Here is a 23757-nt window from a genome sequence, read left to right on the forward strand (position 1 = left end):
TCTCCATCACTTCTGCTTATTAAAAAAAGACAAAAAATTGACCTTTTGGGGAAAAGGCATATGAAATATGGAGGCCAAAAAACTTTACACACACTAAATTTGGAGCGTAAAAAATTGGAAACATTAGAAACATCTAAAATACAAAAAAAACCCCACCCTATTATATCTCAAACAAATTTTTGGTAAAAAGCCCTAAATGCCTGAGATGGTTAAATCATAGAGCTACTTTTAAAAAACTCACTTAATATAATATACTCAATTAGAAATTCTCAAGGAAACCTTCTAACATCCTCTAAGGATATTGTTTACTCCTTTTATGAATATTACCAGAAGTTATATAAATCAGATAACCCCCAGGAAATTGCTATTTCTAACTACCTTAAATCTGTAAAATTTGATACCAAAATAACTTTGTATCATCTAAATAACAACAACAACGTTTGATTTATATACCGCCCTTCAGGACAACTTAATGTTCACTCAGAGCGGTTTACAAAGTATGTTATTATTATCCCCACAACAATCACCCTGTGAGTTGGGTGGGGCACAGAGAGCCCTGAGAGAGCTGTGACTGACCCACGGTCACCCAGCTGGCTTCAAACGGAGGAGTGGGGAACTGTTGGAAATACAATGTCTTGTGTACAGAGAAGGCAGAAGACACAGAGTAGCTGCAAGGGGCAGCAGGTCTGACAGGCAGATAGTTGGCCGAGTGGGATCCTTCTTTCATCTCTCTAGATTGGTATTCTTGGGCTACTTCCTGCTTCTTTCTGGAAGTCCCTCTCTCCCAGTTTAGTGAGGTAGTTAGTTTCTGTTCTGTTTCTCTGCTTTCTGTCAAAGTTCCAGTTTCTGAATAAACTCTCTTCATTCACTCCTTAATCAGACTCCAGATCATTCCTAAGACAGACCAGAGCCTACATGGGAACAGAGGAAGGTTTGTGGATTGATCTCTGATTGAAGGAATAAGACTCCCCAGAGGGCCCCTCACGAGTTGTGTGTGTGTGAGAGAGAAAAAGGGACAAAATGGCCGCCTGTAGCATTCAGCAAGTGGCTGTGATAGAAAGGCTGAACGACAGAAACTGTGTAATCTGGAAAGCCTGCATGCAGACCCATCCCATGGAACAAGGAGTTTGGGACACAATTAAAGATCAAAGGTCAGCAAATGAGGAACCTGAAAAGCAAAGAAAATGGGATGAACACAGCGACAAAGCCAAAGGGATCCTCTTCAAAGGTTTGGAGGACCGGGATATTTTGTGGGTGATTCATGCTGATAAAGCTAAAAATATCTGGGAAGAAGTTCAAAGACTTTATGTAGATACTTCGCTTAAGAGTAGAATGTTTTTACAAAGGAAGTTGTTCAGGATTAGAATGGGAGTGCATCAGAGCTTGCGTGAGCACCTGGATGATTTTCTGGCTTTAGCCCTGCAGCTTCGCTCAGCTGGAAAAGATCTCCTTGATGATCTGATAGCACTGTTGCTGATCAGCCTGCGACCAGAGTATGAAGGTTTCATAAATCAAGTAGAAGCTAAGAAAGATTTGACTCCGAGTCAAGCCATAAGCATGCTGGAGGAGTGTAATAGACATAAGGAATTCCAGAATTCAGACACAGGGTCTGGACTGAGGGACTGTGGAAGTGCTATCGGTGCTGTAAAGTTATGCAAGAAAGTTGAGGCATTTTGCCATGAATGTGGGAAAGGCAGTCACTTCAAAAAGAACTGTGCGCTCTCCAAACAAAGGGATTTCTCGCAAACAGAAAAAGAAGGAGGAGGGAGGAATTTCTAATGTGACAAACCACAACCTGCAAGGAAATGCTTTATACTAGCAGAAAGAGAACCTAGAGAGCAATTTTGGTATATTGACTCTGCATGTACAGCTCACATGACAGGGAATAAAGCTTTCTTTGAAATGCTAAAGGAGCTGAAGAAAATGAGGCAAGGCCGCCATTAGATTTAATATGTGGTCCAATGTAAATAGCGACACCAAGAGGCATCAAGTATGTTCTCACCTTCATTGATGCATTCTCCAAGTATACTGTAACATATGATCGGGGGGGGGGAATCAAGTGCTAGAAAAATTTAAAGCTTATGTAGCAATGGTCAGTAACAGATTCCAGAGAGGACCATTGGTACTCCACACTGACAATGGAGGTGAATATGTAGGACATGAAATGAAAAATTACATGACCGAGCAGGGGATTCAGCATCAAGTCACTGTGCCATACATGCCAGAGCAGAATGGAGTAGCAGAGAGAAAGAATCGCTCTCTCACTGAAATGAGTAGGTGTGTGCTCCTTGAAGCAGGGCTACCGAAGAAATTCTGGGGAGAAGCAATTAACGCTGCTACCTACCTGCAAAATAGACCGCTCCCCAAAGGTGCAAGCAGTACCCCATATGTACTATGGTATGAGTACAAACCAAGCGTGAATCATCTGAAGGTTTTTGGATGAAAAGCCTACAGTTATGTTCCTAAAGAAAAAAAGGTCTAAGATAGATCTCCGAGCAGAAGAAGGAATTATTGTGGGGCATGCACAGGGATGTAGAAGATACCGAATCCTTAACCCAAAGACTGAAACAATAAAAATCTGCCACATTGTCTATGTTAATGAAAGGAAGATAGCAGACATCGGTGAAAGCACACCAACAGGAGAAAATGAAGAACCACAACAAAGAGCACTACCCATCATGGACTGCACACATGACACAGCAGCAGAACCTGCAGAGCCAGAAGGGGCCGCAAAGCCAGAAGGGGCTGAAGAGCCGAGAATCAGGCGATCAGAGAGAGTAAACAAAAACATACCACCAAAAACACTTTCCTATCTGGCAAAGACAGAAGTTGTGCCTGAACCCTCCACATGGGAAGACAACAAACATGCCTGCCAAAAAAGCAGAGAAGTGAAGAAGGTCTGCAGAGGAAGAGATTGAATCTCTCATGAAAGATCAGACATGGACCCTTGAAGAACTCCCTCCAGGGAAGAGAACAGTCGGGTGCAAGTGGATTTTCAAGACCAAATGTGATGCAGAAGGCACAGCGCAAAGATACAAGGCAGAAAACAAGGAACTCTGGCTCTGTTCTCGACTGAAGCTGAATATGTATCAGCAGCAAAGGCATGCAGACAACTGAAGTGGATGCTGCATCTGATGAATGACTTTGGGACAGAAGAACCCAAACCGATAAAACTCTTCAAGAACAACCAAGGGTGCATAAAACTTGCAAAAACAGAAAAGATGAACTCTAGAACCAAACATATTGGTGTAAAACAACATTTAGCGAGAAATATGTAAGAAGATGGGCTTATTGAGTTGGAGTATTGCCTCACAGAAGAGATAATCACCGATATACTCACTAAGCCACTCCCTAAACATAAGTTTGAAAGTCTATGCAAGAAGTTAAACCTTGTAAACTCTGTACACTAGACCTTGAGAAGGGGTTCTGGAAGTGCAATGTCCTGTGTACAGATAAGGCAGAAGACACACAATACCTGCAAATGGCAGCAGGTCTGACAGATAGCAAAATAAAATCCTTCTTTCCGCCTCTCTTCTGTCCTTCCTGCATGGTTTCCAGATTGGTATTCTTAGGTTACTTCCTGCTTCTTCCCGGAGATCCCCCCTCCTTTTTTACTGAGGTAGTTAGTATCTATTCTGTCTCTCTCCTTTCTGTCAAAGTTGTAGTTCCTGAACAAATTCTCTTCATTCACTCCTTAATCAGACTCAAGATCATTCCTAAGATATACCAGAGTCTATAGGAACAACCCATCTCAGCAACAGAAGTGTCAGACAGTATACAAAGACTAAAAAACAATAAAACTCCTGGCAGAGTTGGCCTGATAATTGAGTTTTTAAAAAAATTTAAAGCTCAACTCTTCAAACTTTTCAATATCAAAAAGAAACATGCCAAGTTCATGGAGAGAAACAAGAGTCATTGTGATTCCCAAAGAAGGTAAAGATCTGTTAAAAATAGAATCCTACAGACCTGTATCCATACTTATCCTCGACTTTAAAATCTTTTCCTCAATATTAGCAATAAGATTAAACAAAATTATCACCCACTATATACACAAAGATCAATCAGGGATTCATTCCGGGGAGATCCGTAACAGACAACATAAGGAAAGCCTTAAATATTATTGATTACTGTAAACTTAATCAAATTGAATCTATTATTTTGGCCCTAGATGCCAAAAATGCATTTGACCAACTGGAAATCATATATTTAAAAAAGATACTAAAACATATCTACTTGGAGAGAAGTGTCCCATAATCTCTGTTTAATAATTATTCTAGCTCCTTCATGGCCAAGGTGCATCAGAGCTGTGCTGGAGAAGCCCAGTAGTAACAATTTGTGTTCTATTGTAGAGATCCAGCTTGAACGGAAACTGTCTAGGAAAATTAGAGGAATTAATCCTGAAGGGGCAAATTTTTATCTTGAGCCATAGACAGATGGCATGGAACCAGGCCTGGGTTTCCAATGATACTAATCCAGCCTCTAGCCTGAGCAAAGCATTATGGATGCATCTTGGTACTCCTAATAAGGATCTTCTCTCCAAGTAGATAGACACGGGCCTTAAATGTCCCATTAGTGGGAAACAGAAAACAGAAAGCTATCTCTTTTCATTGGAGTTTCCAAAATACCGCAGAGCTTTTACCTTAGCATGTTTTAATGTTCTCCCATCTGCTGTCTTGGAGGGGAGATACGCTTATAACCCATATGCAAATTGCCTCTGCCCCTGTCAGTCTGGACAGGTAGAGACAATAGAGCATGTTCTTTTATACTGTCAGTATTATCAGGAGATTCGCACAAAGTACATTTCACCAGTTATCATGGCCCACCCAGGCAGACCAGGTCAGTTTTATTCTGCCCTCCTCTTAACTGATTGTTGCAAAGAAATTACTGCTAAGGTTGCAAGGTTCTGTGCTCTGGCTAGTGTAATCAGACAGAACACTATTATTTCTTCTAGAAATTTTAATTAAAATTTTAATAATTTTATCCATTTTAGCACACTGCTGTACTTAATTCTTAGATGTGTAAATTTTAAAATTAATGCACTTATTACTTGTATCTTACAGTTTATCTAGATACAAATATTTATCTTGGATTGTTCTAATAAGAGCAGTAGTGTATTGAACAGTATCAACAGTAGTAGTAAGCCATTACTGAAGGAAGACACAAACAAGATGGCACAATTTTATGGGATAAGGCTGCTATAACTATTACAACTTTTATTAGGATATATATATATAACTTTTATTAGGATATATATATATAACTTTTAACCACTAATGTATATTGGTATCATATTTTAATCATATGTCGATTTTGTACTTTTGGATCATATTTCTATAGGATCCAGACTAGTGAACTAAATATCTGGCAAAGCAAATTAAACGAGTTCATTTGGTCTAATAAAATAGAGTAAATCTCCCACTTTTAACTCAGCTGTCGAAACTTGGAGGCCTAGGTTTCCCTAATTTTTCTAAATATTAAGAAACACTACACAAATTAAAAATATACTTCTTTATGCATCTCAAAATATAGAAAAACCATGAATTTTAATTGAAAAAGTATATCTTACTCCTTGTCTTTTAAAAGAAGCTCTTTGAAACAAAACTAAAGAAGACCTAAAACAATCTTACTTCTTTTCTATTATTTACTTTGCAAATTTGGGACAAACGCAGTTAAACATCAGCACCTCATTCACCCTGCAATGCACCCTGTAATGGCTTTCCTGGACCAACAATGCTTTGCCCCAGGGAAAAAACCTAATTCTTTCAGGAATTGGAGAGCTGCCAGTATATATGGACTTTGTGACATCCATCATAAAGTACACTTAGGGGGAAGGCCTAATTGGAGTTAAAATACAACTTTGATATCCCCTGGTTTCCAGACCATCAAATTTATCACATGATATTCAAAACAGGTATTAATACTTTAATTAATAGATCCTTAAGCCTTTTGAATCTATAATCATTAATAGCTCAAGATGGGTAGCCATGTTTGTCTGTAGCAGTAGAAAAGAGCAAGAGTTCAGTAGTTCCTATAAGACTAACAAAATTTGTGGTAGGGGAGGAGCTTTCATGAGCCACAGCTCACTTCTTCAGATTAATAACTCATCAAGCTAAATGGTTAATAATAATATTATTATTATAATATTCAATTTATATACCGCCCTTCAGGACAACTTAATGCCCTCTCAGAGCAGTTTACAAAGTATGTTATTGCTATCCCCACGACAAAACACCTTGTGAGGTGGGTGGGGCTGAGAGAGCTCCAGAGAGCCGTGACTAGCCCAAGGTCACCCGGCTGGCTCCAAGTGGAGGAGTGGGGAATCAAACCCGGATCTCCAGATTAGAGTCCCGCACTCTTAACCACTACACCAAACTGGTCTAACATCAGTTATTTATAAATATATTATAAATATAAATTAAAAAACCTGGTCTTTGGTAACAGCTTATCAAAAAGCTTGGCATAGACTGTGGGAAAAAAACCATTAACGAAAACCAATGGAGTCTTGTCTGATCATCCAACATATATAATACCAAAGCTTTAAATACCAAAATACAATCATACAAGATGTTCACCAGATGGTATTTAACACCACTAAAACTTTTCCATTCTAAGTCTACCAAAGATCCTAGATGCTGGAAAGGATGCAGTAATATAGGTACTTTTTCCCCGTTGTGGGTGGACTTACCACAAAATACAATCCTTCTGGAATAAGTTCTCCAACAATATATAACAGTAATTACAGGAAGGATCTTTTTGATTATTTAGGTATAATTAATTGCTACAGAAGCTCAGAGGGAGGAAGGGAAGGAGAAATGTTATGTATTCAGGCTAAGGGAAGCCAAATATGCCATGTTATTCTTTATTAGAGCAAAGAAGCTTAAGTGTATTGTCTGTTTAACTCCCAAAACTATTACAGATGTTTTGCTTACATAATTATTGTTTGCATAAGATTGTATAAGTTTCAATTTTAATGTCTAATCTAGATTCTGTATACTCTTTTTACTATGCACTTTACTGCACTTTTTTTCCTTTTAAATAAAATTCTTTATTAAAAAAAATTACAGCCTATTCAATACTGGATAGCCCAGAGACCTTTCTACTTAATCTGTGGAATAGCAACTTCATACCTGCATTGAGAAAAGATCTTTTCTCTCTATTGTTGACAGCAGCTAAAAATGTGGTAACTCAAAACTGGAAATCAGACAAGATTTTATTGGTAAAATCATGGAAGCGAAAGGTGTGGGATTTCTTGATAATGGATGAAATATCAGACCAACTAGCAATTGCACATCATCCTACTTACAGTTCCTGCATTACAGAAAAAGTTTCCCTTTTTTGATTACATTTCTAACTACGCAATGGAAGATAGTACTTTGCCAAGGAAATATATTAATTTTACATTTTATTAACATTTAATGGGATTTGTAATGGTCTTCTCATGGTATTGTTAATGGTTTATGGCTGTTTATTGTAGTTATTGTTGAAAAAGTTATGAATAAAAAGTTATTTTTTTTAAAAAAGCCCAGTGGCCATGGATGTTTCCTGAATGAAATTTGCCATTTTCACCTTCTTCGTATGTCAGCAGGGAATGAAGTGGTTGCTGTGGACTGGAAAGGGCTGCGAGAGGCGGACCAGATTAACATGGACAGCACCAGCTCCCTCCATGGCAGCAGCATTCACCGGCCTTCCACTGAAGTGAGTAACCCTCCCGTGGCCACAGAGGAGAGAAGCTGCAGCCGTTCAAGACCTTAGGGAGCCGAAGTTGGCCATGCCCGTTGTCCTTGCCTAAGGTCTCTTTTGCATAGGGTTGAAGTTGGGTCCTGGTTCCCAGTTCTTTATTTGCATTTCCTGTTTTCAAACCCAACTATATATAATGAAGATAATTTAAAAGCTCTGCATCTTTGCAAATAGGAAATGTGAATAAGGAACTGGGAACCAACTTCAGCCTCCTTTTTTGTATCATCAATTTGGAGTCTTACTTATTTGTGTGGAGTATAGTGTCAAGGTCTGCTGAAACCTCTGTTTGGAAATCCAGGCATCCCAAAAAGATGCAAATGTGGTCCTAATGAGATTCTGGAGCACAAATGTTTGAACCATCTCAGAAATGCTTTATAGAGCTGTACAGGGGGAGGCAATTCACAATCTAAGGAATTCATCCAGGACTTTAGATAATTGTCAGTGCTAAGACCACATCTCTGTGGGCTTAGCACTGAATGTGCATATACTGAAGCAGGGCTTTTTTTCTGGGAAAGGAGGTGGTGGAACTCCGTGGGTTGCCCTCGGAGAAAATGGTCACATGGCCGGTGGCCCCACCCCCTGATCTCCAGACAGAGGGGAGTTTAGATTGCCCTCCGTACCATGGCGCAGAGGGCAATCTAAACTCCCCTCTGTCTGGAGATCAGGGGGCGGGGCCACCAGCCATGTGACCATTTTCAAGAGGTTCTGGAACTCCATTCTACTGCATACCAGCTGGAAAAAAGCACCGTACTGAATCATTATATGGACCTAGCGCTAGAAGAGGGGCTCGGCTTGTGCATGTGTGAGAATCACCTTATTGTCTCTGTATAGAAATACCCTCCGCTCTAAGGTTCACCCCAACATTTGGACCTCTGAGACTGCAAACTGATTTTTAAAAGTTTTCCTGTTAACGAATGGCATGCAGGCAAATGGAGAGGAGTTAATTGCCCACCCATCTAGTCAATTGCTTTCAAGCAGCAGGTCCTGAGGGAGGCTCTAGAGGATACTTTTCTGCATGTGCATGCACTTGTTTTAATGTGCTCCATGCAGTCACATGCCAGCTGTGGGGAACTGCATCTTTTAAAAAAGAGAGAGAGCCCAAATGGGTTTGGAACAACACCATGAGGAGAGGGAGGGTTCCTGCATCTTCCCTGGGCCATTTTCATGTGTCAGTGGGGGTTACTTCACTGATTTTTCTATTGCATGTGGAGAATCTGTGTACAGGTGCTCCACATGAAGCAACAAAATTGGTGAAATTAGCTCTCCCCAGTGCAGTTGGGAGTAGGCAGGAGCCTTTCCTCCCCCAGTGGAGCTGTTCTGAGCACATTTGGGGTTCTCCTTTCTTTTCCAGAAGCAGTTCCCCCACAGCTGCTGTGTGACTACGAAGAAAACTCACTAAAACAAGCGCATGCTCATGCAGAAAAGCAGTGTCTTGAGGCACCCGTAATGTTAAGCCATTCAAATGACCCAAGCAGGCCCAGAACAATGAAGCAGGCCAGGAGGGTCACTCGGTGACAGTCCCCATTGGAATAAAAAGTAATAAGAAATACCCCCCAAACACATAAAATATCTAATGGTCATAAAAAATAAACACAGGAAAGGGTGTCTGTGCTGGATATCAAGGCACAGACACATCTTATAGTGATACAGCTCTATCTGGGAGTGTTTTTTTAAAAAAACTAAAAGAACGAGGAAAAAAAGTTATTTCTGTGGGAGGAAAGCAGGGGGCGTATCAAGAGAGCCAGACACACAGGCAAAGAGTAGGGGCTGATGGCTAGAAAGAGCAATGCGTGTTCCTCTGCCTTTGAAAGTGAAAGGAAGCAAATGGCCACAGCCAAAAAAAATAAATTTGAGGAGATGCAGAGAAAGAAAAAGCTTCGCATCGCTGCCAGCACGCAGAAAGAGCAATGATTGCACTTGTGCCACTGTATAGAGAGAGAGAGCATTTTCTTTAAAAAATGAATACTTGAAAATGTCCAGATGCAAGGGATAAAAAATTCCTCATTACCAGGGCAAGTTTGTCCCACAGTCATGGTCCGGTCCATGGAAAGTGAGCAGGAAGTGGAAGGAACCAACAAAAGCACAGGATGTGGCTCAAATTCGATTGCTAGGAAAAGACTGAAGAAAAAGAACCAGAAAACAGGGAAAATGTGAGAAGAAATCTAGTGGCTCAAGAGAATGTGCAAAAGCTAAGGAAAAACCAAAGCATTATGGGGCCAGAACGGATGCAGTAACACTGTCTGGAAATTCCCTTCATCTAATGCCCGTCTAAACTAGTCATGTTCTGTATAGCATCATCTTAAATGAGTGTGGCTACTCAAGAGATTCTCTAAAAGTCCTCCTGGTCATTTGATTACCAGACAAGATTTCTATACAGCTTAATTTTGTTATTTTGCAGCTGCTGCACCTTCCGTAATTTTATGTGATTTATTTATCTAATAAGGTGAATGCGATCTGATGAGATCTTCGATCTTTCCCAAGATCAAGACTATTTTTATTTTTCTAAAGGCCCTACAGTTTTTCCCATTGCAGAATGCAAACAGCTCAAGAGTGCCAGTTTTGAGTACTGCTGGGTGACGGTAGCTGGGGAGCTCATGCGGGAGAGTCACGGGCGGTCATTACAGCAGTTCAAGCGAACGCCCGTCGGATTCCACCGGCTGGCTCTTCTGAGTTCGCCGGGGGCATCTAATTGGCCGGCAGTGGAGACTGACTTTGTTCTGAGGCACTCTAAACCAGGGATCCCCGATATGGTGCCTCTCCTTTATTGTTCAGCTCATATTACCACGGGTCTTAAGTGTGAAACCAACACATCACAACAGGATAAAACAGCATTACAGAACATGACCAAAGCAAGCAAAGGCAAATGGAGAACAATGGGACAGATGTATCTCAAAAGCTAAAATGCATTTGATAAAATAAACAAATAAACCTATACAATTTCTCAGATAAACCACAGAATAAGCTCATTTTAACAATGTTTTAAGGAGACCAAGATGGCTAAATACTTTGCAACAGATGGAATTATTTCTGAATCAAAGGCTGCTAACAATAAAGATACCACCCAGGACTCAAGAGGAAGCTGATATTTAGAGAAAATGGGAGCAATCCAAAGGGCCCTGGGGACAGTCCATTGATCACAGTACACAACAAAAGAGGGCCTACAGCCTCTGCTGAGCCAGGTACACAGTCACTGAAGCAGTCTGAAAATGAGATTTTTGTGAAACACCACCTCAGATCTGCCATTGGGAGAACATTTAATCTGGCAAGCACTAAAGCATGTCTGGCTAGGGATTGTAAGAAGTTTAAAATATGAGGGGAGGGTCTCAGGGGGATGGGTCTCTGGTGCAAAAGGAGAGCATACGCACTTCTCCGGGGTCAATGTGCTAGCACGATCAAGGTTAGTCACCCTATTCCTGATCAGTTTTAATCTTTCTTGGTAATCCATGATTCCAAGCGTTACAGGAGAAAGACCAAGGAACTCAAGCCTCTCGTCCCAAGCACTTCTACAACTGTCTTCCAGAAGCCCCCCTTGGGCATTAGGTACAGAAAAAAGGGCCTTCAATTTGAGGTTCAAGGCAGCAATCCAAGCCCTGTGCAACCTCTACTTTGAGTGTAGTTCCTGCAACACAGCTAGGCACTCTTGCTATCCTCCACAGGAACTGAAGAAGTGTATCAAGTGTATAATCCAAAGACTCAGAGACTCCGTTTATCCAAATGGCTGCACCAAACAAGACCTGAGGAATTATTTAATAATAATAATAACATAATAACATTTGATTTATATACTGCCCTTCAGGACAACATAACACCCACTCAGAACAGTTTACAAAGTAAGTTATTATGATCCTCACAACAATCACCCTGTGAGGTGGGAGGAGCTGAGAGAGCTCTAAGAGAGCTGTGACTGACCCAAGGTCACCCAGCTGGTTTCAGGCGGGCTTTCCAGGTGAGATTATGGCTAAACATAATTCCCAGATATTTAAAATGGGCCACCTGTTTAATTTTCCCTCCCTTAACAGTCTAAATCTTGTGTCTGAAACAAGGCCTTTTTGAGAAGAACATTATTTTAGATTTGTCATAATTTATAAATAGCCCTCCTGAATACAATAACAAATGCATTTAATGCCTTCTGAAGACCAGCTTCTGATCAAGGTGGGAGCACCGTATGATCTGCATGAAGCAGCACAGGAGCCAATATAGGTGTATGAAGTAACTTTCGGAGATAAGAAATCGTATCTTTTACATAGAAATTAAAGAGTTGTGGGGGCTAAAAGACAGTCTTGTTTGACACCTTTGAATAGGGAGATAGAACAATTCAGGTGGCCCACAACAAATTTGTGCTGTTGGATTCTCATACAATTTAAAGATTAGCCATAAGAGCTTTTTATCTATCGTCATTTTTGCCAGTTTAGCCCAAAGCTGGCATCTTGAAACTGAATAGAAAGTAGCTCTGAAATCCATAAATGCTGCTTAGAAATGGCCTCATGGGAAAGAGGAATATTTATCGGCTAAATGATACACTACAAAGCAATGATCAAGGACTAAGACACCCCTCCTAAGTCCTGCTTGTTTGGGTTACAATATAGATTCTGAGTCTACCCAGTTCAGTAGCTTGGCATATAAAGAGGCTGCATATACCTTGCCTATTGTTGATAGCGTACTAATAGGCCAATAGTTTGTACGCTCGTTCTTGGCTCCTTTGTTTGGATATAGGGACAGTTATTGCATGTTTCCAAGCTGCAGGAATAATTCTTGTGGCATTAATTAGGGGGAAAAGGGGGGGCCAGCAAATTACTGCACCATAGCAAATTTACTTTCAAAAGATCAACTGGTATCAAATTAGGCCCAAAGGCCTTACCTGACTACATTTGCTTAGTTAAGGAGGCCACTGTCTCTGGAAGAAGCCATAACACACACTGGAGGGCTCACCCAGGACCCATTCGTACTCAAATCCAGGAGCCTTTGCAAAGACAGATGTAAAATGATATTCCCTAGTTCCGGGAGCAAAACATGATGGAATGGTGGACACTACAGAGAGGCTGCTGTTAACCATAGAATCATAGAGTTGGAAGGTGCCTCGAGGGTCATCTAGTCTAACCCCCTGCACAATGAAGGAAATTCACAACTACGTCCCCCCGCAACCCACCCCCCCATCCAGTGACCCCTGTTCCATGCCCAGAAGATAGTAAAACACCTCCAGGATCCCTAGCCAAACTGACCTGGGGAAAATTGCTACCTGACCCCAAAGTGGTGATCGGCATTACCCTGGGCATATAAGAAGGACCACGAAAACTAAGCTCTGATGTAACCCTTCCTGCCCTCCCTCTTGTGATTTGCCTAGGTTCACAGAATCGGCATCGCTGTCAGATGGCCACCTAGCCTCTGCTTAAAAACCTCCAAAGAAGGAGTGCCCACCACCTCCCAAGGAAGCCTGTTCCATTGAGGGACCAGTCTAACTGTCAGGAAATTCTTCCTAGTGTTTAGCCAAAAATTATTTTGATTTAATTCCAACCCATTCTTTCTGGTCTGACCTTCTGAGGCAGTGGAAATCAACTCAGCGCCATCCTCTATATTGCAGCCTTTCAAGTACTTGAAGATGGTTATCATATCCCCTCTGTCGTCTCCGCTCCAGGCTAAATATTCCAAGTTCCTTCAACCGTTCCTCACAGGACTTGGTCTCCAGACCCCTCTCACCCTCTTCGTTGCCTTCCTCTGGACACGTTCCAGCTTGTCTATATCCTTCTGAAATTGTGGTGCCCCAAACTGAACACAATACTCTAGGTGAGGTCTAACCAAAGCAGAGTAAAGCAATACCATGTTCCAGAGGGTCTATGTCTCGTGATTATTAATAGCAGAGCTAAGAATCCTCCATCCTTTACACAAGACAAGCCACTTTTTGTGCTTTATCAAAGCCCTGTACACATTTCAGTGCCATAAGGCCTGTGAAAAGAGCATGTTGGTTAGGAGTAATTCTCCTGACATGTTGTCTGCCCTCATCATCAAACCAAGTATCTCTTCACATTATCCTAGAAGTAACGGACAGTTTTACACAAACTGGCTTGAAGAGGTCCAGTATACCAGGTAATATTTCTATCGTTCCTTCAGCATCGCTTTGTCTCGCGAATTCCATGAACAAAAAACTGTTCCATGAACAGTTCCCAGAGTGCATAATGCGAGTCGCTGCTGGGATTATCTCCAATGACCACCTAAATGGACGCAGAGTTTTTTCTCCCTGCATCAATCGAAGGACCAGAAGCAAGAGGGGGGGGAACCCCCCCGCCAAGTCTAAAGTGTGTCCGAAATTTACTAGAACAATTTAAAGTGGCAAGTGCTCAATTTCTCAAGTGCAACAACAATGCATAGTCAATACATACTGTGTAATAAACTCCACAGGTAAAGACTCTGGCCCCGGTTTTGGGCGTCTGGATTCAGTCACTATCAATCCACTGGTCACATTGCAAACTGAAAGAAGAAAGAAAAGTTTGTATCTCGAGGCTTTTTGCTGAACGGACTTACCTTGTACCTTGGAGTCTTTACCTGTGGAGTTTATTACACAATATGTATTGACTATGAATTGTTATTGCACTTGAGAAATTGAGCACTTGCCACTTAAAATTGTTCTAGTAAATTTTGGATACACTTTAGACTTGGCGGGGGGGGGAGGGTTCCCCTCTCTTTTTTCCCCCTCTCTTGTTTCTGTGCGATTTAGCTGGGTCTTGCCTTTTGTTACGTCTGCAATCCAAGGACCAGACAGCCGCAAACACTGATGGAAGTGAAATAAATGGCAAAGAAAAGTGATCACCTCCATCATAATCGCCCACCCTAAAATCACAAGATCTTGGGGAGCAAAGCCAGTGAAAGCATCACGCAGTCACCTACACGAGCACCTTTATATGTCACGCAGTCACCTATGGGAGCTAATTCCTTATATCCATTTAAAATCACTAGGCCATGATTTAAATTACAATTAAATAGCTTCTTACCAGCAAAATTAACTGTAGCGTCTTCAGATTTCCTTTTGCCTAAGTATGGATATGACAACTCATTCAGTGGTTCCCTTGGCCCTGATCCTAAGAGAGCTTCACCATTACATCCAATACAAGCATTCACATCATCTGCTAGAAGTAATAACATTTTGGGGTACTGTTCAGCACCCCAACTTGTTCCAGAATGCCACAATTTCACTATTTGATATCAGTGGGCACCGGGGGGGGGGGAGGATAATATTTAACAACTAATAGGGAAAATGATAGAAACTGAAACACCTCCACAAGTGCAAACTGTGGAGAGGCAATTAGAATTACACAGGAGCAGTTAAGTGCTGTCGAAACTAAGCATGCTTGTCCTGACTTTGGATGGCCCTTAGATGAGCTAGAATATGGGCACCCACTGCATGAACAATGAAACCTGGTAGATGAAGAGCCCCTCTGGCCCAAGTTTCTTGAACCAATATAATCTGAAAGTCTAATAAATAAGATCTAAATCCAGAGCCCAATACTCCAACCTGTGATATTCCAAAATAAAGTCTTTATTCCAGGACTTGGCAGCATGGATGGAGCTACAGACTCTGCAGGCTTCAACGGCCAGCCATGGGCACGGGGGTTCACATGTCCTGAGTTAATTAAAACGACTGATTCTAAAGGAATGTGTTTTGTATTTGGGGGGAGAAGGTCCTCAGTTATGGGGGCCTTTTGAATTGCTTCAAAAGAGGAAACGCTGGCTACGTGGAGTTCTACCTCAGAAGAACGTCCCTTTCTTAATATTTTCTAGGGAAGACTGCAAAATTCGAAAATGTTTACTCAGGACATCTTGTTCCATTTGGGGAGAGCACCAAAACAGGGTCGCAAACTGGCCTCAATGTCATCTTCCTTTTGTGGTTAAGAGCAGCAGGACTCTAATCTGGAGAACCGGGTTTGCTTCCCCGATCCTCCCCTTGAAGCCAGCTGGGTGACCTTGGGTCAGCCATAGCTCTTCCAGAGCTTTGCTGTGGGGATAATAATAACATACTTTGTAAACTGCTCTGAGTGGGCATTAAGTTGTCCTGAAGGGTGGTATATAAATTGAATGTTGCTATTATTGTTGTTATATGTAGGAACCCCTATGAATTCAGAGGCAGGGTGCCTCTCAAAAGTTAAAGAAGCCTGTGCTTTTTGGACCTTAGCAGGAGGTGGTGAGAGGGGAGGAGAAGAGAGATCAATTAGCTTCAGAACTTCAGAGGGTCCAGTAGAGTTCACTCTGCTATATTTAGTTATAGTATTATCTGTTGGGAAAAAGTGGGTTAAAAATAGTTCAAGATCCATTGCAACTCTGAATTGATCTATAGAGAGTGAGATGCTTGTTTGCTTTTAAGAAAACCTTTACTCTAAAGGAAAAAGGTACACAGGATTCTTACAAAAAACAAAGAACCCTATTTCCTACATCTTTACAAAGACCCCACGAGCAAAAAATTGGAGATTCAGCTTCTTCTTGACCTTTAGCGAGGAAGTCACCTGACCTATTAGCCGACAGTCATTTCTCAGTTTCCCGGGGTTTTCAGATAGATAAGGCTATTGGCTCTCTGCCAGGTTTCCTTCCAGGTCAATACGAACAGGGAATACACTGGGTAAACACATTAACCTCATAATGACTGAATGTCAGACCTTACAACCTATATTCCAACATTATCTACTTCGGAATCCACTGACCATGGTTTCAGATTACCTAAATATTGGCCTACAGAATTCTGAAAATATCTTTGGAATTTAACCCCAAATTTTACAAGATCCAAGCAATGTGTAAGTACATGTTTTGGAATCTAATTAGAGTGGAATAACTAAAGAAAATGCTCATAATGAAGGAATTTGTTCAACTCGAATAAGATCAATGGAAGATGGACTGGTTTTAAGGAAAAATGCTAGATGTTTAATGGCCCGTAGTTTAGTGGACCAATTAATACACTTCCCTTAGTAAGGAAAAACATTTACCACTATACAATTAGGCTCCTAAATTGGAGCAACAGACTCATTTGGCCGCCTGCCATAAAGAGGTTTGGATATCCTTTCAGTTCTCAAGCCAGGCTCCAAAGTCAGCTCTCAGTGGCTCCTATGGCTTTTCCAGTTCACTAGACGATTCGATGATTTCTATGGCACTAGACCCCTCCTTTCACCTTCAGAGAAGTACGCTGTTACAGTGTCAAGTTTTTTACAGATTTTTTGTAGCATCTCTGCAATTAGGTATGTCTGAGATGCTAAAAGACCACGTTCCTCTGATCTACTGTGCTTACGCAGCACAGACGGCAAGCGCAGATTATGAATCATTGTCTCATTATTAATAGTCGTTGGTTGCTCAGAAAAGCATACAGCTTCATCCTGGGTAGACAATTAAATCCATGTGGATGCTTAAAAGACGCAAAAAACGTCCTCTGCCTTAGTTTGCTTGCTCGAAGGGCTCAAGCCTTCCTCCTCAAATGGGTAGCCTGTTTTAACCCCCATGATTGAGGGAGTGGGGCTGTTGCCTCTTCTTTTATCCACTTTTGCAGTTCAGGACGAGAAGTTCTGAAACCACCAGCAGATTCCAGCTGAAAAGTTCCAAGACCAACACCCAGCACAGCTGCTTCGACTAATTAACCGCTTTGTTCCCAAAGCTTCACAGTGCAGGCAAAACTTCAATCAAAACATCAGCCAACCCAACAAAATGAAATGTATCTCCAGCAATCAGCAAAACACTTTTAAAAGTTCTGTCCTGAGTTGCTCAAAACAGCAGTTGAAGGCCATGCTTCCACTCAATTAAGTTTCCACAGAGGCTCCGGAGATAACAGAGCCCAAAATAATAACAACAACAACAACATTTGATTTATATGCCGCCCTTCAGGACAACTTCACACCCACTCAGAGCAGTTTAGAAAATATGTCATTATTATCCCCACAACAATAATCATCCTGTGAGGTGGGTGGGGCTGAGAGAGCTCTGAGAGAGCTGTGACTGGCCCAAGGTCACCCAGCTGGCTTCAAGTGGAGGAGTGGGGAATCAAATCTGGTTCTCCAGGTTAGAGTCCCGCGCTCTTAACCACTACACAAAACTGTCTCTGTTCGGTGCAAGTACATGTACAAAACAGCACAAAAGCCCTCCCAACTTCCAAACAGTCTCTTATTCAAGGAGGAAACTTATTGTTCAAGCCATTTCAAAAGGAGCAAGTTAAACAGATTTAAAGAGCAAAGTTACAGATCAACTGCAGCAGTCGCCATCTTGGGTGGGTCTCTCCCAACATGGTGCCTGTGGGCGCCCTGGAGTCCACCAACACGTTTCCTGGTGGCCACCAAATGTTTTTAGAAAGTGGGCACGTCCAAGGGGGGGGTTTGCCAAGCAAGGCCTCTGATTGGTCACTGGAGGTCAGGTTGGCTGAGCAGATTCAAAACACATTGCTGTTGGCAGCAGCTGCCACCACAACACAAGGATCTTCCCTGTGTGACTGAAGGTAAACTGTGTGTATGCAGGAAAATATTTTAAAACACTATGCTTTTTTAAAAAGGCATCCTGTTAGAGTTTCTGCCTGAAATATTGAAGAGTTACTATCAGAGTTGTTATGTGGTTGACTCCATCTCCTGTGGCAGCCATTTTCTGGTTTCACCCGCCACCCTGTGTCAGAATTCCAAAGATGTCTGCAAACTCAGAAAGTTTGGAGACCCTGGACTAGACCAATACTGACTGCCATCCGCTCTTCAAGATCTCTGATTTATGTCCTTCCCAGCCCTTCTACCTGAGATTCTTTCACAATGCCAAGAGTTCAGTATCTGGGACTTTCTATATGCTAAGCAATTACTTGGCCACTGAAAGAGGCCACTTAAAATAAACTAGATTGAGAAAAATTACATTGCCTGTCTGCACACGATGAGTGAGCAATACACATTTCAACATGGTTTTAAAGATGCATCCGTATTCACCTTCTCACACATTAACAGCGTGCTTATTATTGACTAGAGCTGGATCGGGGCCCTGATCCATGCCTGCAGTCCTGTAATTTGGTGTTAGATGTCAGCGAGTACAGCACTGAGGGGGAACTGGAAATAAGAAACAAAGTGCTGAGTGGTGAAGAATTTTCAGTTAGGCAACAGATGGGTTGGGAAGAGAGGCATTATGTCAGCAGGATGTCTCAGTAGAATACGTTTGAATAAAAGGAATATTGGAAAGGAGATGGTATTCAAGAAAACTAGAACTGGCAAGACCAAGGAATGTGAAGGAAAGTAGAAAACAATGTATGTAAAAGCAAGAGACTGTCTAGCCCAAAGCCAGAGCGTGCTGCATTCTATATAGCCGCACGTGCTTGTTCGTCAGTATTGCTGTGAATAAACTTCAGTCTGACACATTCATTCCCTTTAAATATACGTCTACCAGTAGCAGAGTTTGCATTTAATCACAAAGACAGAAGAAGCTTGAAAGTTGCCAGGGTGCGAGGAGGGCAGCTTCAGAGGCGTTCTACTTCTGTGCTTCTTTCCTCTCCGTCTACATCTTTTCTGATCTTTGAGTCTCATGCTGTGACTGAACACAGACACTGGGCTGGGCTGGGATTTCCCCCACTAAAAGCACTTTGTGGCCTTCTGTTTGTGAGAATGTATTGGGCTGTTCATAGTGACTGAGGGAGCTGGCTGCTACAGAGAGAAACATATCACATACGGAGAGCTCTTGTCTAGAATTGCCAAATTCAGGTTGGGAAATTCCTGAAAATTTGGCCGTGAACCTGGGGAGGGGAAGTGGGAGGACAGGGACCACTGCGAGGCATGCGACCACAGAGTCCACCCTCCAAAGCAATTGTTTTCTCCAGGGCAACTGATCTCTGTAGCCTGGAGATCACTTGTGATTCCAGGAGATGGTCAGGCTCCACCTGGAGACTAGCCTTCGTACCCGTCTGATTCTAACCTCCCATCTTCCTTGTCCACAGCAAACACGGACAGATTTCTCTTGGGATGGCATTAATGTGAGTACAGCCTCCATTCTTTGAAGTGTTTCAGTGCATGCTGACTGTAAGGTCTGTCTGTGTGTGCCTTGCTTTGATAGGCTGTTGTGAGTCTTAAGATGAATATGGGAGAAGCCGGCTATGGTGATGAATTATCCCTTGGGATGGCACCTCTTATCCAAGGCATAGTTAATCTAGGAAAACTGTAACGATTACCTGGATGACAGAAGACCTTCCAGAAATGGAATTTCATTTTCGCAGATGATTGCAAATCAACCCATCCTTTAAGCCCCTTCTCATCTGATGATGAGGACATTGGCATACGAGTGAGCCTACAGGCCTGTTCCTCAGATAACTGCCTCACAGAACCTCTTCATCCTGTGGAATTTTGCTTTCAGAAATACTTTTCTGTCTGTAATTGTTAGCTCCATCAGTGATATCTGTTACCAGACAGCATTAATCTTCTGCTCTCCTTCCTTCCCCCCCCCCTTGCGTTCCAGTGCATATACATGGAACCATCTCACCTTCAGTTTTTTGGGAACTTCTCATAAATGTCTCCCTCTAACAAACTTCTGTGAGAAATCAGACCAGCTGAACAGGGCTGGTCCAAGACAGTGCGGTGCCTGGGGCAGAAAACCTGAAGAGCATTCAGGATCAGTCCCCAAACCACAGGTGGTTCCTTCCTTGGCATTCAGCTCAGTTAAGTTTCATTCAGATTTTCAACCCGGTTAATAACTTCCCCTCTTTGTCTGTTTCTTCTCCTTCAGTTTTCTTCTGCTTCCCCATTTCCTTGTGTTCTTAGAAGTCCAGACTGGAATTCCTCCTGTCCCCCTTCCTCTTTCCTTTCTCCACCCTACCTTTCATTCCTTTACACAATCTTTCTTTCAGCTTTCTATGGAAGACACAACCTCCATCCTTCCCAAGCTGAAGCGAAACTCCAATGCCTATGGGATCGGAGCCCTTGCTAAGTCCTCTTTCTCCGGTGAGGATCTCAGACCCTTCAACTGAACACCTTGTTTCTTTCTAATCTTGTGCTTGTTCCTCAGCTTCTGCTCCTCATCCTAGCTAGGTCTTAACTAAAATACATTAATTTCGGGTCTATGATAAGCTGAGGCGATTTCATTAATGAAATTCCAGGACTGAGTGATATACACTTATCATTTCCCTTGTATCACACCCCAGAACCTTAAAACTACTTTACACATTTTTCCTCCAAGTGTTGGAAAAGGTGGGTATGCTGTAATGTGTGAATGGCAGAGCAAGTGTTGTTTTTCCTCTCCAGGGACACATTGGAAAGAAGACACTTGTAAGTCCCCCCCTCCCAAAGAAAGAGCTCAAATTGCTTTTCATAAGCTAAAGAATTCTTATTTCTTCCAACACTGAGATTACATTTTCTGATACTGAGTGGGAAATATGAAGACCCTACAACTTACCTCAAGTTCTGGCCAGTAAAAAACTTTCCTTGTCAGTCTTTCTTCTCTGCCTCTTAAAATTGTAGTTTCTCTCTAGTATTTCAGAGAGTTTAATTCTAACCTGGGGAATGGCAGAAATTGTACTAGAGGGGAATTCATAGCTAAGGAAATTTCTGTAACTGTCCCACAGGCTTTCGGAGTCCTGATCAACTAGCAAAGAGAGGGAATAAACCATCAATGAGTTGGCAGTTTTCGGGGTTTTAATCTTGGGGTCCTCAGTAAATCTTGACGTGAAAAGCCAAAAAGCAAGAGGACAAACTATCTTCTTCAGTTTCCGTTATAAAGGTTAAAGCAAAGTAACTTTCCCCCCAGCTTGTTTTCCCTCTGTGGTAGAGAGTGACTGAGTTTGAAAGCAAATGGGGGAAAGGATCGTTCTGTTGGAAAGAAGACAAAACTACAGCCTCCACCTCTTTTTTAAAAATCACCACTTTGACTTCAGGCTGCACCTGCTGCGGTGACAGCCTTGAGATCCCAGGTTCCTCCGCCTGAGTCTCGGGAGACCTGAGGCAACCTTCCCAGCAAATACTGAGTTGGGGGCCTCGCATGTAAACTTGGGGGCTGAAAAAGCTCCTGCCAAGTAGGATGACCCTTCATTTTGTTAGTGGCCAATATGTTATCATGCATAAAAATAGGTTTAAAACATGTCTTTCTAGACACATAAACACATACTAAATAAGGTGATTTCTCATCTGCTATTAATTGGTATGGACTGCTCATATTTTTAGAGTGCTTTCTGTGTTAAGTAGCAAATTTATTTTGGAGAAAGCTCTCAAAAATTGCTTAGAAAAACAGACTTTTCAAGTATTTGCAGAAACGCAGTGCTGCCTTAGCAGAATAGATGGTTAGGCTTTGTCTATAATAATCCGAAAACTAAGTTATGAATCAGGTGTGTCCATGAATATGTTTTGGGGGGAAAGGGGACTTTTGGAGGTAGCCAAGATCAAGTGCAAATGTGCTTTTCAGAGTAACCAGACTGGCCTCCTCCATCTTGTGTGAGCAAAAACCTTGTATAATTTTTCAAATCAATGTTTAATTATGGATATTTAATCACTTAATTCTTAAACTGTGTTACCAGTAAGCCTCTTGTTAGCCAATGGATTTTGCCCTTGTAATGTGATAAATGGTTGTGTTGTTGCTAAGTTTGTCAGATTTAAAAGGTGGCAACCACTTGAACTAGTTCTTCTCACTGAAGTGGTAAACCTTAACTGAATGTCTTTAGGTTACCAAACTCTCAGGGAACTTATAAGAATCTCAGTGCTGTTGCCAGAAACAGCAACCCTGTGTGAGGGTGTAGCACTTCATAAGGGTGTAGCACTTCATAGAGTAGGCAGAGCGCATTGGACTGAAGGCTCCTTCGTGCAGGAGGTGCTAGCAAGCGCTAGGCTAGAGCCTTCTTGACATTCTAGTTTTTTGCATGGAGGGAGAATTCAGTCATTTGAGTGCCCCCCCCGGCAGTCTGAAGTGGACAGTCTAATGGTTGAGTGAGAACTAGATTTGTCCAGTCATAGAGTGATGTGTTTTGACCCTTGTATGTTTCCCTGAGCGGCCAGGGAAACTCAGGTAAGAGAAAGATATATTGGAAGTGTATGTGAGAGAGAAGTGGGAGGAATTGGGTGAAAGTAGACCTGTCCCAGGATGAAACTGCAAAGGGCTCTGGAACTGTATAATAGCCCCTTCTTGTTTTGTAATGTCTGGCGCCTTAGGGATATCTCGCAGTATGAAGGATCACGTCACCAAGCCCACTGCCATGGGCCAAGGCCGTGTAGCTCACATGATAGAGTGGCAGGGCTGGGGCAAAGGTACCAGTCAGCAGCAGCACACCCATGAGACCGTCCGCAAAGATGCCGACGCGTATTCTGACCTGAGCGATGGGGAGAAGGAGGCCCGATTCCTTGCAGGTTTGCAGCTACTCATTTGCTACTCATTAGGGTTGGGGTGGGGGGGGTATGTGGGGTGGGGTGGGGTGGGAAGTTTCAAAATTGTGTGACTTGGATCATCTGAAGTGAACATACCATCTTTTTTTGTGGTCTGGGTTGCACAAAACGCTGCCAGGAATATGCCTAAAATTCCTTGGAGACATTGAGGAGAGAGGGCATAGGGGAAATGATGCGATATACGGGATATACATCACCAACATTCTAGGATTTCACTGACATCTATGGTTTTGCCAGCAATATCTTAAGAGTATTGGTGACATCAGTTCCCATTTTAACCAGAAGTGAGGTCAACACGTACCCTGTGTCTATCTCCCTTGGCCTCTCATTTGAGCAGTGGTAGGGGATGGCTGAGCATCGCCTATTGTAATGGATGAGTTAGTTGTTTAGGTGGATCTGGGCAGCAGGAGGAACAGCTTAATTTTTTAAATCTCTTCTCGGATTCATATGCTGACAAAGTAGAAGTAGCTTTGAGAGGGGATGGACTCAGGAAAAATCCTTGAGATCTCTGTGTGGATTACTTAGAATAATAGAAGAATCATAGGGTTGGAAGGGATCTTTAGGGTCATCTAGTCCAACCCCCCTGCACAATGCAGGAAATTCACAACTACCTCCATCCCACACACTCGCCCAGTGACCCTTTCTCCATGCCTAGAAAATGGAAAAACACCATCAGGATCCCTAG

The 23757-nt window shown here is 42.2% G+C and overlaps 1 protein-coding gene across 1 annotated transcript in view; it reads left to right on the forward strand.

Moving 5' to 3' along the window:
* FAM131B (family with sequence similarity 131 member B) overlaps window positions 1-23757 on the forward strand; it is a 129000-nt gene that overhangs the window by 94772 nt on the left and 10471 nt on the right. Inside the window, exons 2-5 of the mRNA XM_055003090.1 lie at window positions 7583-7695; window positions 19652-19687; window positions 20555-20648; window positions 22809-23036. Coding sequence (XP_054859065.1) covers window positions 7583-7695; window positions 19652-19687; window positions 20555-20648; window positions 22809-23036 — 471 coding nt within the window. The remainder of the gene's footprint in view (window positions 1-7582; window positions 7696-19651; window positions 19688-20554; window positions 20649-22808; window positions 23037-23757) is intronic.

The sequence above is a fragment of the Eublepharis macularius genome, chromosome 18 (genome assembly GCF_028583425.1).
Source record: "Eublepharis macularius isolate TG4126 chromosome 18, MPM_Emac_v1.0, whole genome shotgun sequence".
In the NCBI taxonomy this organism is placed as follows: Eukaryota; Metazoa; Chordata; class Lepidosauria; order Squamata; family Eublepharidae; genus Eublepharis; species Eublepharis macularius.